General features: G+C 42.0%; 1 protein-coding gene across 1 annotated transcript in view; it reads left to right on the top strand.

Annotated features, from left to right (window-relative positions):
* Positions 1-13424, top strand: part of LOC124155369 — a 138769-nt gene that overhangs the window by 90191 nt on the left and 35154 nt on the right. The window contains exons 14-17 of the mRNA XM_046529126.1: positions 2491-2645; positions 4307-4614; positions 8612-8798; positions 12144-12417. Of these exons, the coding sequence (XP_046385082.1) occupies positions 2491-2645; positions 4307-4614; positions 8612-8798; positions 12144-12417 (924 nt within the window). The remainder of the gene's footprint in view (positions 1-2490; positions 2646-4306; positions 4615-8611; positions 8799-12143; positions 12418-13424) is intronic.

Genomic DNA, 13424 nt, shown 5'->3' with positions numbered 1-13424 from the left:
CGCCTCCTCGCACTAACACCCTACTCAGAAGGCAGCTCTAATCTCGACATTTGTGCACAGAGCATACTCCATCTCTGACTGAGTCTCACTTCCCTCAGAAAAATGACATTTGGTGACAGCCCTGGCCAGCAATGGGTACCACAGTGACATGGTCCTTAAAAGGATAGAAAAGAGAACTGAAAAATGAGACACCAAGTCCGAAAATGGAGAAACCCAAGGCAGCGGGTTATGCTACAATCCCCTTTGTGGCAGGCACCAGGAAAAAATCGGGAGACTCCTCAGAAAATTCGACGTTACAACACACTTCAACTGTGTTAAGAAGACTGGAGAACTTCTTTCGACTCCTAAGGACCGTATCTCACCTCACACCTACTAAGGATTTTATGAAATAGAATGCAGTTGCGGTATGTCATACAATGGATAGACTGGGACGGTGTGTCTCCATGACTTGTATTTGAGATAGGCCAGTGACAAGTAATGTCTTATTTTTTGTTAAAATATTTACATCATCTGAATGCAGATCACATTTCATGCCACCTGTTACAATGCTCTTTGGAACATCATTAATTCATATTAAGAAGAGCGGAAGGCCCAACACTGATCCCTGAGGGACTCCTTTTCTAACATCTTTTGAAGTGAATGTTGCCATTTTCTTGTAGGCTATCCTCTCTATTCTACAGACTGTCCCAAGGGTCGTGTGTCATTTTTGACCTGTAATTTTAGTAACTTTCCATAGAGCAGTGTTCATGAAAATTGGCACACTTATGGGGAAAGGTCCTAAGTTTTGTTGAGTGTAAGCAAAAGTTTACAATTTTGACCTTTTGACCTCACAATGTGGGTCCAAACCAAAAATTTGAATTAGCCTTATGGAGTTTCAATGTTAAAAAAATCGAGATAGAAAAATTTCTGAATTTCATTGACCAAGATGTCAATTCTTATGGTTTCGGACCCGAGAAACCCGAAAATAACACTTTTATTTACGAAAATTCAACAGTTGACCTAGTAAGGTCACCGTTAAGGTCATAAGGGTGGCAAAAAGAATAGCATACCGACAAAGGTGTCAATCTATGGGTTTTATAGGGTGCCCAAGTCATTGGTATTGTCCAAATACCCGTATTATTCACTAATTGATCTCCGAGAGTCACAATGGGGGTCAAAGGTCATAGCGTTAAACGTCGGGCCATCATGGCAACCAACGTGTCAAACCATAGGTTTTGAAGGGTGCCAAAGTCGGTTAGGCAGTTCATAGATCCTTATTGTTGGTTTTTTGACCTCCGAGGGTCACAATGGGGGTCAAAGGTCATAGAGTTAAACGTCGGGCTATCATGGCAACCAACGTGTCCAACCATAGGTTTTGAAGGGTGCCAAAGTTGGTTAGGCAGTTCAGAAAAGAGCCATTAGAATTATTACCAATTCTAACGTAAGGGAACACAGCAAACCACTATTCAGGCAGCAAGGGATTATGACATTGTACGGTCTATATATTTTTAAATGTTTAATAAATGTAAAAGTGAATATTGACAGCCATAAAACTGGTGCTGATGTCCACCATTACAACACAAGGCTCAAAAATAATCTGTTACAGCCCCACTGTAGGCTGTCAACTACAAAAAATTCTTTTGACCATGTTAAACTTTGCATGTTCAACCACTTACCTCAAGAGGCAAGAAATTGTACTTTAAGAAAGTTTAAAGGTGTTCTTCACTCGTGGATGGTGACTCAAGCTTTTTATTCACTCAATGAATTTCTGGAGAGCAATACTCTAAATTGTATATTCTAGATTTAGTTTTTCTTTGACGAAGACTATTACATTGTATTATGTTTAATGTTGAATAAATTATGATTATGATTATGCTATTCTTTTTGCCACCCTTATGACCTTGACGGTGACCTTACTAGGTCAACTGTTGAATTTTCGTAAATAAAAGTGTTATTTTCGGGTTTCTCGGGTCCGAAACCATAAGAATTGACATCTTGGTCAATGAAATTCAGACATTTTTCTATCTCGATTTTTTTTAACATTGAAACCCCATAAGGCAAATTCAAATTTTTGGTTTGGACCCACATTGTGAGGTCAAAAGGTCAAAATTGTAAACTTTTGCTTACACTCAACAAAACTTAGGACCTTTCCCCATAAGTGTGCCAATTTTCATGAACACTGCTCTGTGGAAAGTTACTAATATTACAGGTCAAAAATGACACACAACCCTTGGGACAGTCTGTATTGTCGAGATATGACTTAGGCAATTAAATTACATACTCATAATACCTTTTTATATAAATTTTCGAAGTAAATTTCATAGTCTACATAGTGAAAGGCTGTGCTCAAATTGAAGAGTATTCACATTGCCATATTTTTTCTATTTAGTTTTTTAGTTTTTGTTACTTTGGAAGCTCTCAATAGTTGCTTTTTGACTAGGTCTGTAAGAAACATATGTCCATCTGTGCCAAATTTTGGCATGATTCAAATTGATTGGTTTGCTATTGCAGGGTTTGTGCTTGGTGGTCTACCAGAGCACGTGCTGGTGTACTTGGGGGCAGATGCGCTGCGCTTGGTGGGGCAGTTGAGCCCACCAGAACTCCTCGTGGCCCTCCACCCAATGCATCATCCTGCAGACGTAGCCCTGATCCTGCTCAAACAGCTGGTGAGTTGTCTCGAGTGTCTGGCAGTGCAGATAGAATCACAGTGAAGTCATGATGAGGCACACGATGCTAACCATGGCAACTGAATTCTATGGGAAAAATGGGATATGTGCTCGGCATTTGTCAAAGCGTCAGTGGAGATTTGATGGCAATAATGGTGACTGCCTTCTTTCCCAGCTGCTCTGCTGCATTACTCTCCACCTTGGTAAAATATTTGACTGGGAAAGAATTATCCTTTGTCTATTTAAGGTGTATCTTCCTGAAGTATTAGTTTTTCCTTGGGTATTTGACAATGCACTGAGGTCACAATGGCTATTGCAGGTGATGGTGACTTCATAGAAGCTGAAGACGATCAGTATTCTGCACGAATACCCATTCTTCTGCACCAAAACACAGCATAATCCTTGAGTATGCTAGGTTGTAATTTCATAGGTACAAGAACAACGTAACGATGTTTTACTGTATAACTTCATTGGTGACTAGACCTCTAGATACATAACATGAGATCAACAAGAGAGGGAAACAATAGCCAAAGCATAAATAAAATGACAGCAGACTCTTGTTAATACGAATGTGCTTTTCGAGTTGGTCGATGCGACGCAGTGAGCACGCATGGAGGAACTAGCACTTAATCTGAACAGAGTATCATTGATTCCGATGTGAAGTGGGGAACTGTTCAGCATTCTGCCCGCTCTTCCTTCCTGCGGACAGCGATTTTTTATTGGTTCCGGCTGCGTCGCACACCCAGCTCGATCAATTCGTTACAATCGCGAGTTAACGCAAAATTGTGATGCAGCGTTGCATTCTGCAGGATAACAGCACTCCTCGATGCCTTGCATAGGTTTATCAACTTACGAGCCAGGTCTCAAGGAGCACATGTTCGTATATCGAGCACTTACTGTATTCGAGAAGTTATCAACCCTCGATTGCATCATGCCACATTCATCTATTGAAAAAATTAAATGTATGTGCTTGCCTTTATATTTGCACGTAATTTTATTGTGTATATTATACAAGCTATTTCGCAGCACGTGGTGATAGAAGAGACAAGACATTTTGACAAACTATGTTTTTTTATTGCGATTTCTAAAAAAAAAAACGTTCATACGAACTTTGTCATTACGAACGTCTGGTTTTTCGGTCCCATGAACTCGAGAGTCTACTGTATTACCTTGGATACAATTATTAGCACCATATGATCAACATATGAATATACTAAAATAACACAGGTTATGTTTTAATCCATGCCTTGTTGCCGATCATTCAGTAATTACCTCCTCAAACTCAAAGAAAATTTTAAGCCAGGTTTGCCCCTTTTCAGTCCTTTGCACAATGTCACTCATTTTAAAATATGCCTCGCTTGTAGTCTAATACTAATTAACTGGAATAATTAGCTGCGAAAGTATAATCGCATAATCTCATGAGCTAAATATGTCTTACGTCAGCGTTTAAGAAAATAAAAACATGTATTATAGCTGGTCCCACACCTTTTGTACCTGATGATAGCGAAGTAAGGTCGCTGAAACGCGTCGTACCAAATAAAATTACTGTGGACATGCACTAAGTTTGCTCTTCATTTACCATTGTCTTATTGTCTTCGTCTACTTTTTCCATCAACTTTTGTGAAAAGTGAGAGCAACAAACGTGTGAATTGTATTGGCAGGGGATGGCATCAGACATGGAGATGGTGGCGAGGCCTGTGTCGCATCAGCAGGTGAGGGGCGTGCCCAAGTACTCGTTGGGTCGTCTGGGCTCCAAGTGGTCCGAGTGGCGCGATGGGAGGAAGGGGGGCGGTGCTGCCTCCCTCATGCCACTCCTCTTTGGCTCCCTGCTCCAGTTCTTGCCTCCTGACCTTGTGGATGCTGCATCCTTGAAGTGGACCCTGGAGACGGCTAGCCATGGAGGAGCGCTCGTCTGCTTGGGCATGGCGGAGCGACAGAGGTGGTACTCAACTCTGGTGCAAGCATTTGGGTTGGTATTCATTTTTTCTTATTTAAATGGTGCCTGCATCATAGTTAGCCCTGCAGTTACACCTCTGCTGTGTTTGCCTGAACATCAATTGTTTTCAGTAGCCCAGTCAATAATTGGTTAAAAAAATGGCTGAATTGAGGAAACAATCTTTCTATTAAAGTTCGATCAGCATTCAGTATTGATTTAACAAACACAGACTCCGACACAGGTGAGAGAGAGAAAAATTGCATGTAAGAGTGGACTGTGGTGGGGTGGTTAAATAAGCCTTTTCCCAGCTTCACATTCTTATTTCTCCCATCTTCATTTCTATTGAATAATTTGCCAATCTCAGACCTCTGACATATTCATTGCAATTACAGATGGGTTGGTTCCGGAACCTGGTTCTTGGTACTGCTGGTTCTTGGCTGTGGAACCGGTATCGAGAACCGGCCGCATTAAGTCGATACTTTGGAACTGGATTGGAATGGTGGCGAGGATTTGAATTAGGCGCCCGAAGTCGAAATGGTCAGCAGCATATTCAAAGCCAAAAAGTGAAAAGAGATTAAAAAATACATACATTATTTTCCTATTGCATGGCTTCCACGCGTTTTTTCTTTTGAGAGTTGCTCGCTAACTAGCACATTTAAGGGTTTGTCAGTTTGCTCACCAAGATTGTAACATTTCCATAGCCTTGGCTGCTCTCACACGAGCTGACTTTTTGCCTGCCGCCGTCCACGTCACGGAGCTGTTCTTTTAAATTACCTTTGGTCTCTATGGACATCTTCATACGATTCGAACTCAGCCGTTGACAGCACAGCGCCCGCTAGGCTCGGCTATGTGCCATGAAATACAGACAATGCTACAGTCAGTCCGATTGCAGACAAAACATCTTTTCATCGGCAGCCATTCATGTGAAATTCAAGCGGCTTTCAGACGAGATGACTCTCTGCAACGCCGTGTGCCGTGCCATGAACGGCAGTTGGCGGACAATTGTTTCATCTGAAAGTGGTCTTAGGATTGAATCGTGTACGTATACAGTAATTTTTCGATATACACCCATGTCTCGTATAGCGCAAGGGATGCGTTCCTTGGGGTCTTTGCGCTATACGAATTTGCGTTATACGAGAGCGTTTTAACATTGGGAAGATAGGGATGCGTTCCTGGTAGCATAGGTATTGGGTATTGAATTTCCTCTAAAACATATATATTCCCATAAATAGCCTTAGAAAACAATATTTATATAAATATTTATAGTTTAAAACATCTTTAAAGATGGTATGCACGCATTTGAAGACTTTTATTCACGTTAAAAAAAATTCTTACGTGCTTTTTAAATTCCCTCCTGTCGTGCGGGTGGGCTAACATCTGCTATCTCAGGGGATCGTAATGCGTTGCCGGCAGTTGACGATTTTTCAAACTTATCTAAAAACAACTATTGTGTCGTCCAGGCCCTTTTGTCGCTCATCGAAATGACAGGAAAATGCTACTTTGAATGCCATTTCATAGCTAGCGGAGTTAAAGAATGATAAATCATTTTAATTTGAAGTCCTCCGAGTCATTATAGCAGCTACGTGAAACAGTCTTTAAATGCCTTGAAACCTGACCCAGGTTTTCCTTCCCTGAAAATGAATGAACGAGATTGCATTCTTTTCCAAAACAATATCGTCTCGTCAACACTAAAAACTGGTTGAGGGGGAAAGGAGCCACTTTCAATCACAGCTTGGAGTTCATCAGAAAATGTTGCGGTGACTGCGCTATCAACACTTGCAGATTCACCTGATATCGCCGCACTGAAAATACCTGCTTGCCGTTTAAATTCTGGAACCAACCGGAGCTTTCACTAAATGTCTCGGAGCGATTACCACTCTCGTCTTTTTGTACTGATTCACTATGAACTTTCCGTATGTGTAGACCGCTTGGCTGAAGTTGGTGCGGCTGAGGTCACTGATGTTTTAACTTCGTCTTTATTCAGAATAAGGCATCGTGCGTTTAAACTTCCGAGCAATATCGCTTTGACGTTCTCCATTTTCAAAGCAATTGACCTCTTTCAATTCCTCTTCTAGGTTTATAGTTTTTCTTGATAAATTCTTGATTTTCTACACGCATTCCTATTTTTTTGTCATATTCTCTTGGTTTTTACTCTGTATGGCTCTTTCTATATCACCTTCCACTGCTGAACTATATTCCTGAGACGTAGAAGGCATACGACTGCGGGGAGGGAACGAAGCCATTGTGTTTGAGACTCTATAGCGGAACCTTTTATGTGTTGATGCTATTCATGCGCCACTCGGCCACCACTCCATTCTCACCCGTGAATACCGATGACCTTGAAGGCTTTAGCGTAGACTCTCTACTTGGAAGTCAATCGCCCGATTACCTATGACGGCAAAAATACGTCTCAAACCGTATTGCTGAAAAAAACTCATTTCTACTAGCCCCAAGCTTAATTAACGATCTAAATTATTCATTATTATTCTGTTATGGAGACGAGATAAATTACTTCAGTAGGCCGGCTATCTTGACCCAATGACGAGTAATACTTTTGGCCATTGCACAGCAATGGATTTCGAATAATATATAAACAAAAAAGAAGATTTGAGGCAAGCAATAATATGAATATGCGTAAAATGATAGAAATTTCGTGTGTACTTAGCGCAATTTCACGTTTTATCACGAGAGTGTTTAAGATTTTTGATTAGGCTACACTGCGTTGCAATGTTTCCCCGAGGAACGAATTTGCGCTATATCGAAATTGCGCGAAATTGCGCTATACGAGACATGGGTGTACAAGCAAGATGCATACCAAGAGCTTGTTCGTAAGTTGATAAAACTATGCAAGGCATCAAAAGGTGTGGTTATCCTACAGAATGCAACACTGCATTACAATTCTGTGTTAACTCATGGCCGCCCAATTTATCCGTGGTGTCGCTGTACTGGCGTGTTGAACAGTTTATTGTTGCGGTTATAAGAACTGTGACAGTGAAGCATGCGAATAAGTTGTCAATTAAAGTAACACTTTAAGCTGCATCACAGAATGTATTTTGATCTGACTTAGAAGCTACAACAAATTAACAGATGATGTCATCAGAAGTTGGTGTAGTTTCACTATTGATTGTGATGCTATGCAGTGTGTAAACTGTACTCCAAGCACATTTCATGGGGGCCTTCAAAATCGACATCGACCTCTGCTGTTTTCAGTGAATGCCTGTAGTAGTACTGCAGGAAATATTTCTGCCAAATAAAGAATAGATGAGACCCAGATATGGTAAAAATGTTGAATGTTTTAAATGGACACCTGGGGAAAGAACCAGTGGCTGCCTGATGTAATGTGACGTATTGGTCGATCATGCATTCTTTAACAACATGTAGACGGCCCATCACCGACGGCCCGATTGAATTGGGCGCTATGCCGTCAATGGTGTGATTCGACTCATTTGAAGATATCCATGGAGGCCAATGGAAAGTTGAAAGAATGGCACCGTGCTGTGGACGGTGGCAGGCAAAAAGTCAGCTCGTTTGAAAGTGGCCTCAGCAGCCGTGGCTATGGAAATGTTACAATTTTGGCAAGAGCGACAAACTGACAAACCCTTAAATGTGCGTCAGCCAGCAATTCTCAAAAGGAAAACTACGTGGACACCATGCGATCGGAAAGTAATGAATGAGTTTTAAAATCTTTTTCTTTTATTTTTCACTCGTTGGCTTTGAGTATGCTGCAGACCATGTCGGCTTTGGGAGCCAAATTCAAATCCTTGCCATCATTCTGAGCCAGTTCAAAATTACCGACTTCATGCGACCGGTTCTCGATACTGGTTCCACAGGTCAAGAACCGGCAGTGCCGAGAACCGGAACTGACCCATCTCTATTGAAAAGTTGGTAATACAAGCTAGAGTCTACTTTATCTATGTAGGCATTAATTTTATATCAGGAATCTTCTCAGAGAGGTCAATGAGAAGTTTGATGTGTTTGGTATGATGTTGAAACATGTCTGAGACCTTCATTGGTTGGTGTTGTCTTGCAGGCGTCCGGAGCAGTGGACGGGCTCTACCCTGAGTACCATTGGAGACTTTTTAGTGGTGGTGCCCGCTGAGTCTCTTGATCTCATTGCCAAGGATTCGTGGACTGAAGCAGTAGATGCATTGGTTGAAAATACGAGATACTTTGCCAGAAATATACAAACTTCCTCAGGGTTTCTAAGCTACCATGAGGTGAGTGAGAATAAGTGAGATCATCTAAGGATTGTGCGAGCCTCCAATAGTAGGTACACTAGTTTTCTGAGGCGTGCTTTGCAGGAAACATAACTTTAGCTGAATAATAGCATTCAGCTTCACGTGCTGAAAATGTTTCCCAGTCACACAAATAGTCTATTAGGATCCAAAGTAACTCTTCCTCCACTTACATTGCCACAATTCCAATGTGCAACTGTGCAGATTATCAAAATAAATTCTGGAAAATCTTAAATTCTTTGCATCTACCATTATATAGAATCATCGATCTTGTACTGTGTATATAAGTTATAACTCGCACGATCCGCGCGCTCGTTAAGGGGCTCCGCCCCTTAAAAACCCCGGTTCTGGCTTCGCCGTCTACATTTGTGGTCGCTCGAACACTTTTAAAGTTTGAATAATCTCACCTCAGCTAGGGCCTGGCTTCGCCGGCCAGGGGGTATGGAGGCGCCCCACTCATTCCTCGAAACGGCTTCGCCGTACCTCGCTAATGGGCGGCTTCGCCGCCCAGGGGTTGAGGGTGAGTTGAGATGGGGGAGTCTACAGCGGCTGCGCCGCTTGAACTTCGGGGCGGCTTCGCCGCCGGAGGGTAGTGAAGCTCCCCCTCGCCTACGCCAGTTACTCCTCGGAACGGCTTCGCCGAGGAGCCCCCCGCGGCTGCTCCACCTAGTCCTCATTAATGCTCTTCTCCACCGAGAGGGGTGCTCAGGGAGATTTGGGGGTTTTAATATGTTATGCATGCGGTCACCAATCGTCCACAGTGATCACGTAGCGATGATTGTAAAGGGTAGTGCAATGCGGAGTAATAGTGGCGACAAGTACCCATGAAAGAAGACTTAATGGCAAGTTATTCATTTTTTTGCGGGGGGTTCCAACGGAATACTGGGGGTTTTGTACTTGTGTTAAACCAGTGGTCACCAATCGTTCTCATAAATTCCGTGCCGATAAGTCCTAGGGGTCCGGAACAGTGGTCTAACCATTCTTTTACCTGGAGAGGCGATTTATTAGAATTTTTTGGGAGGTTTCCCGGGGTTATCGGGGTTTTTAATGAGTGGTAGGGGTACCGGTTTAAGTGTGACGAAAACTATTCGGAAAGGCGACTTTAAAATTTTTTATTTTTTTTCGGCGATGTTCCAGGAGGTGATCGGGGGTTTTCTGGTATTTTTCCCGTATGGTTTATGGTGGCTCGCCCTCACAAAATATTCCGGATCTTGAGCTCAGAGGGGACGGGTAGTGCGGCGTAATGTTTGCGAGAAGTTCCCAAATAGGAGACTAAATGACACATTTTACGTTTGGGGGGATTTCAAGGGGATACCGGGGGTTTAAATGTGTGTACTCCTGGCGGTCACCATCCATTCACATAAATTCCGTGGAGATGCGTCGTTGGGGGCGGTGGAATAGGCACGAAAAGTACCCAAAAAGTAGACTTATATGCAAAATTTTATTTTTGGGGGGTGTATGTGGGTTTACCGGGGGTTTATAGATTTTTACTGCCAGCGGTCATCAATCGTCCGCATCAATTCCGTAGCGATGAGTGGTAAGGATTGGAAAAGCGGCGGAATTGTGACGAAAAGTACCCGAAAAGGCTACTTATATGCAAATTTTAATTTTTTTTGGGTTTCGGGGGGTTTAAAGATGACGATACTATATGGTCACATTCATTTACTGTCATATCTAAAAGAAGTAGGCCCTATGACATCCATAGTCCTAAGACATCCATGAAATTTCGAGAGTAATACAATAAAAAGTAAATCTCTCCCCGGAAAAATTAGTACTTCCCGCCATTTTTATTTTTTCGCGGTTATATCGATTAAATTATGTATTAAATATTTATGTTTTCTGAAAGAAAATGCATAGTTCTATGTAACTACGATGTTTGAAAGAAATCGGTCGGGTTAAAATTGACAAAACCTTGTGTTAATCTTTTGGAAATCGTAATTTTCGGTGGTTTTCGGAATATTTTAATTTTTTTCCGAGTAACCAAGGACGACGAAAGAAAAATATTACCTACATTTCGTAGACAATGTTAAGATCAGATATAATAATCATTTTGGTTGTCCTACTCACAAAATAAGGCCAACGGCAGTGGAAAATATGAAATATTTTCCGAGAAATCTATTTTTGGACGCCATTTTGAAAGCGTTTTACTTAGAAATTAACTTCAAAAATTACATAAGTAGGTGGCGACATTTATAAGCTTTCAATATATATGACAACGTTCCGTGTGACGGAAATGTTTCGCCTGTGTAACGATAAATAGTAAACAAACTCCCGGGAGAAATGGGAAGTGTCCGCCATTTTTAATTTTTTGCTGGTTTATTGATGGCAATATTGTAAAAATGTTTACTTTTTCTGAAAGAAAATGCATAGCTTCATGTATATAGTAAGTCTAAACGAAATCGGTCGTGCAAAACTGGACGAAATCTTGTGTTAATCCTTTGGAAATTGTACTTATTGGTGATTTTTGGCATATTTTAATTTTTTTCTCGACAACCAAAGGTGACAAAGACAAATTGTTGCCAAGGTACATGGATAATTATGTAAGCATATATAATAATCATTTTTGTTATCATTCACCTTAAAATAAGTCGACGGGAGCGGAAGGAATGAAAATATTTTCGAAAAACCAATTTTTGGACGCCATTTTGGCAGTCAAATTCTTTAAAAGATACTAATAACATTATATTATTACGTGCCCACGTTCATCAGCTTTCAAAAAAAGCATTTAAAATCCCTGTGGCACGCACAGTTCGCGCGCAGTAAAATAAAAACCGAAAGACGGTCCCCGGAAAAAGTGCGATTTCGGCCATTTTGTCGTCCTAGCGACGACACGTGGCGGAAACTTCCGGTTTTCGGATTTTTCCTCCGGATCATTTCGGGTTCCCCGCACGCGTGCCAAATTTCAGCTCTCCAGCACTTCTAGAAGTGGTCGGGAATTTGTATCCATCAGTGAGTCAGTCACCACGAGGGCTGTATATAGATAGGATAAATAAAATTGCTTGGTGAAAAGTGGCAACTATTAAAACTTAAATAAATGGGACCTGGTTTTTATCAGAAAATATAATATTTAATCGGACTCGATATTTTTGACTTACGATACTTTGCAATATTTTATTGGGAGGAGATTTTAACGAGGGCTGATAAAGATGTTGGGCCCAAGATATATCAGCTATTCATTTATTCCCATTGTTCTCTACTCAATATTGGATTCCTCAAATATGTATTTCAGCATCATGTTATTTGATTGGGTATTTATCATCGTAGCAGAGGGAGGCAGTTGTCATTTCTTGCAGGCCTCACTCTCTGGGAATACTTCTCATTGGACAGGTGTGTGCCAAAATGTTGGCCAAGGCAGAGGAGGGGGCGTATGTGCGCGCTGTGAAGGGGCTGGCACGTCTCATGCTGGATGCCATGCAGAGGCACGTGGAGAGCGTGACGCCGTACGAGGAGATCCTTGCAAGGGTGAGCAGTGGCAGGGTTCACGAGGCGGTGGTGGTTCCTGTTCCTGGGTTGCAGAGGCCACCATTGATCACAACGGTTGCTCCTCCTAACTCATCTCTCATCAGGTCTCAAAGAGCTACTCAACTAGCACACACAAGTGGTGAGAAATTTGTTTATTTGTGATAAGTCTTCAGGCCTACTCAGAAGGTTAGGCCTTATTTCATGAGGCCTACCATGCTCATAACTAGGGATGAGTCGATTCCAAACGTCGATTCTCGATTCCACCGATTCTCGGGCACGGAATCGAGAATCGATCGCCTAAAGTCGATTCCGATTCCATCGATTCCAGGAAGATAAATGTTTTGAGCATAGACTATAAGTTTGGGGCATAAATGCTGCCACACACTTAAGCGGCCGCGGTGTCAGCCTTGCCCGCGCGGAGAATGCGCTGGTGCTACGACGAACATACCTAAGCGGCCTCGGAAACATGAAAATGTCGTCAAGAGCGACAAACCGACGAACCCTGAAATGGAGCGTGTTCATGAGCAACTCTCAGAGAAAAAAAATTGGAAACCACGGAATCGGGAAGCAACGCATGCGTTTTCCGTTCTTTTATTAACCGCTGGTCACGGCAAATCAAATTGTTACGATTATGAATCACATTCGGAGAATTCATCTGGACCACCAATTTTAACGTATAATATATCGAAATATATTTTTTTACTTTCGAATGATATTTGAAGTCTGATGATAATAAAAACGTGCAGAGAGCGAATTTTCCTGTGAAAAAAGTTTCTTATAAATACGCGCTGAGAGCGGTTTTTTTTTATATATGAAACTTTTTTAGACTAACACGCGCCTGCGTCAATAATAAAAAAATTAGACACATTCACGTTTGTATAGCCCAGTTTCATCAATGCAACCCTTGATGAAGTTAATACTTGCTTGGCATAAGCCGCCGCGGCCTCCGGGCGGACTCGACAGGTTGTGTTCGGCCGCCACCGCGCACCCGCCAGGCTGCTCTGGTATGTATCGACGCCATGAACGCTACATTATTGTTTAGCCACCGCGGCCAAACGAGAATGTAGCCACCGCGGGTATTGTTATTTTTAGGGATGGTCGGATCGGATACCTCGGATCCAAATATCCACAAATATTGTCCTTCAT

The sequence above is a fragment of the Ischnura elegans genome, chromosome 3 (genome assembly GCF_921293095.1).
Source record: "Ischnura elegans chromosome 3, ioIscEleg1.1, whole genome shotgun sequence".
NCBI lineage: Eukaryota > Metazoa > Arthropoda > Insecta > Odonata > Coenagrionidae > Ischnura > Ischnura elegans.
This window is presented reverse-complemented; position numbering and strand designations above follow the sequence as displayed.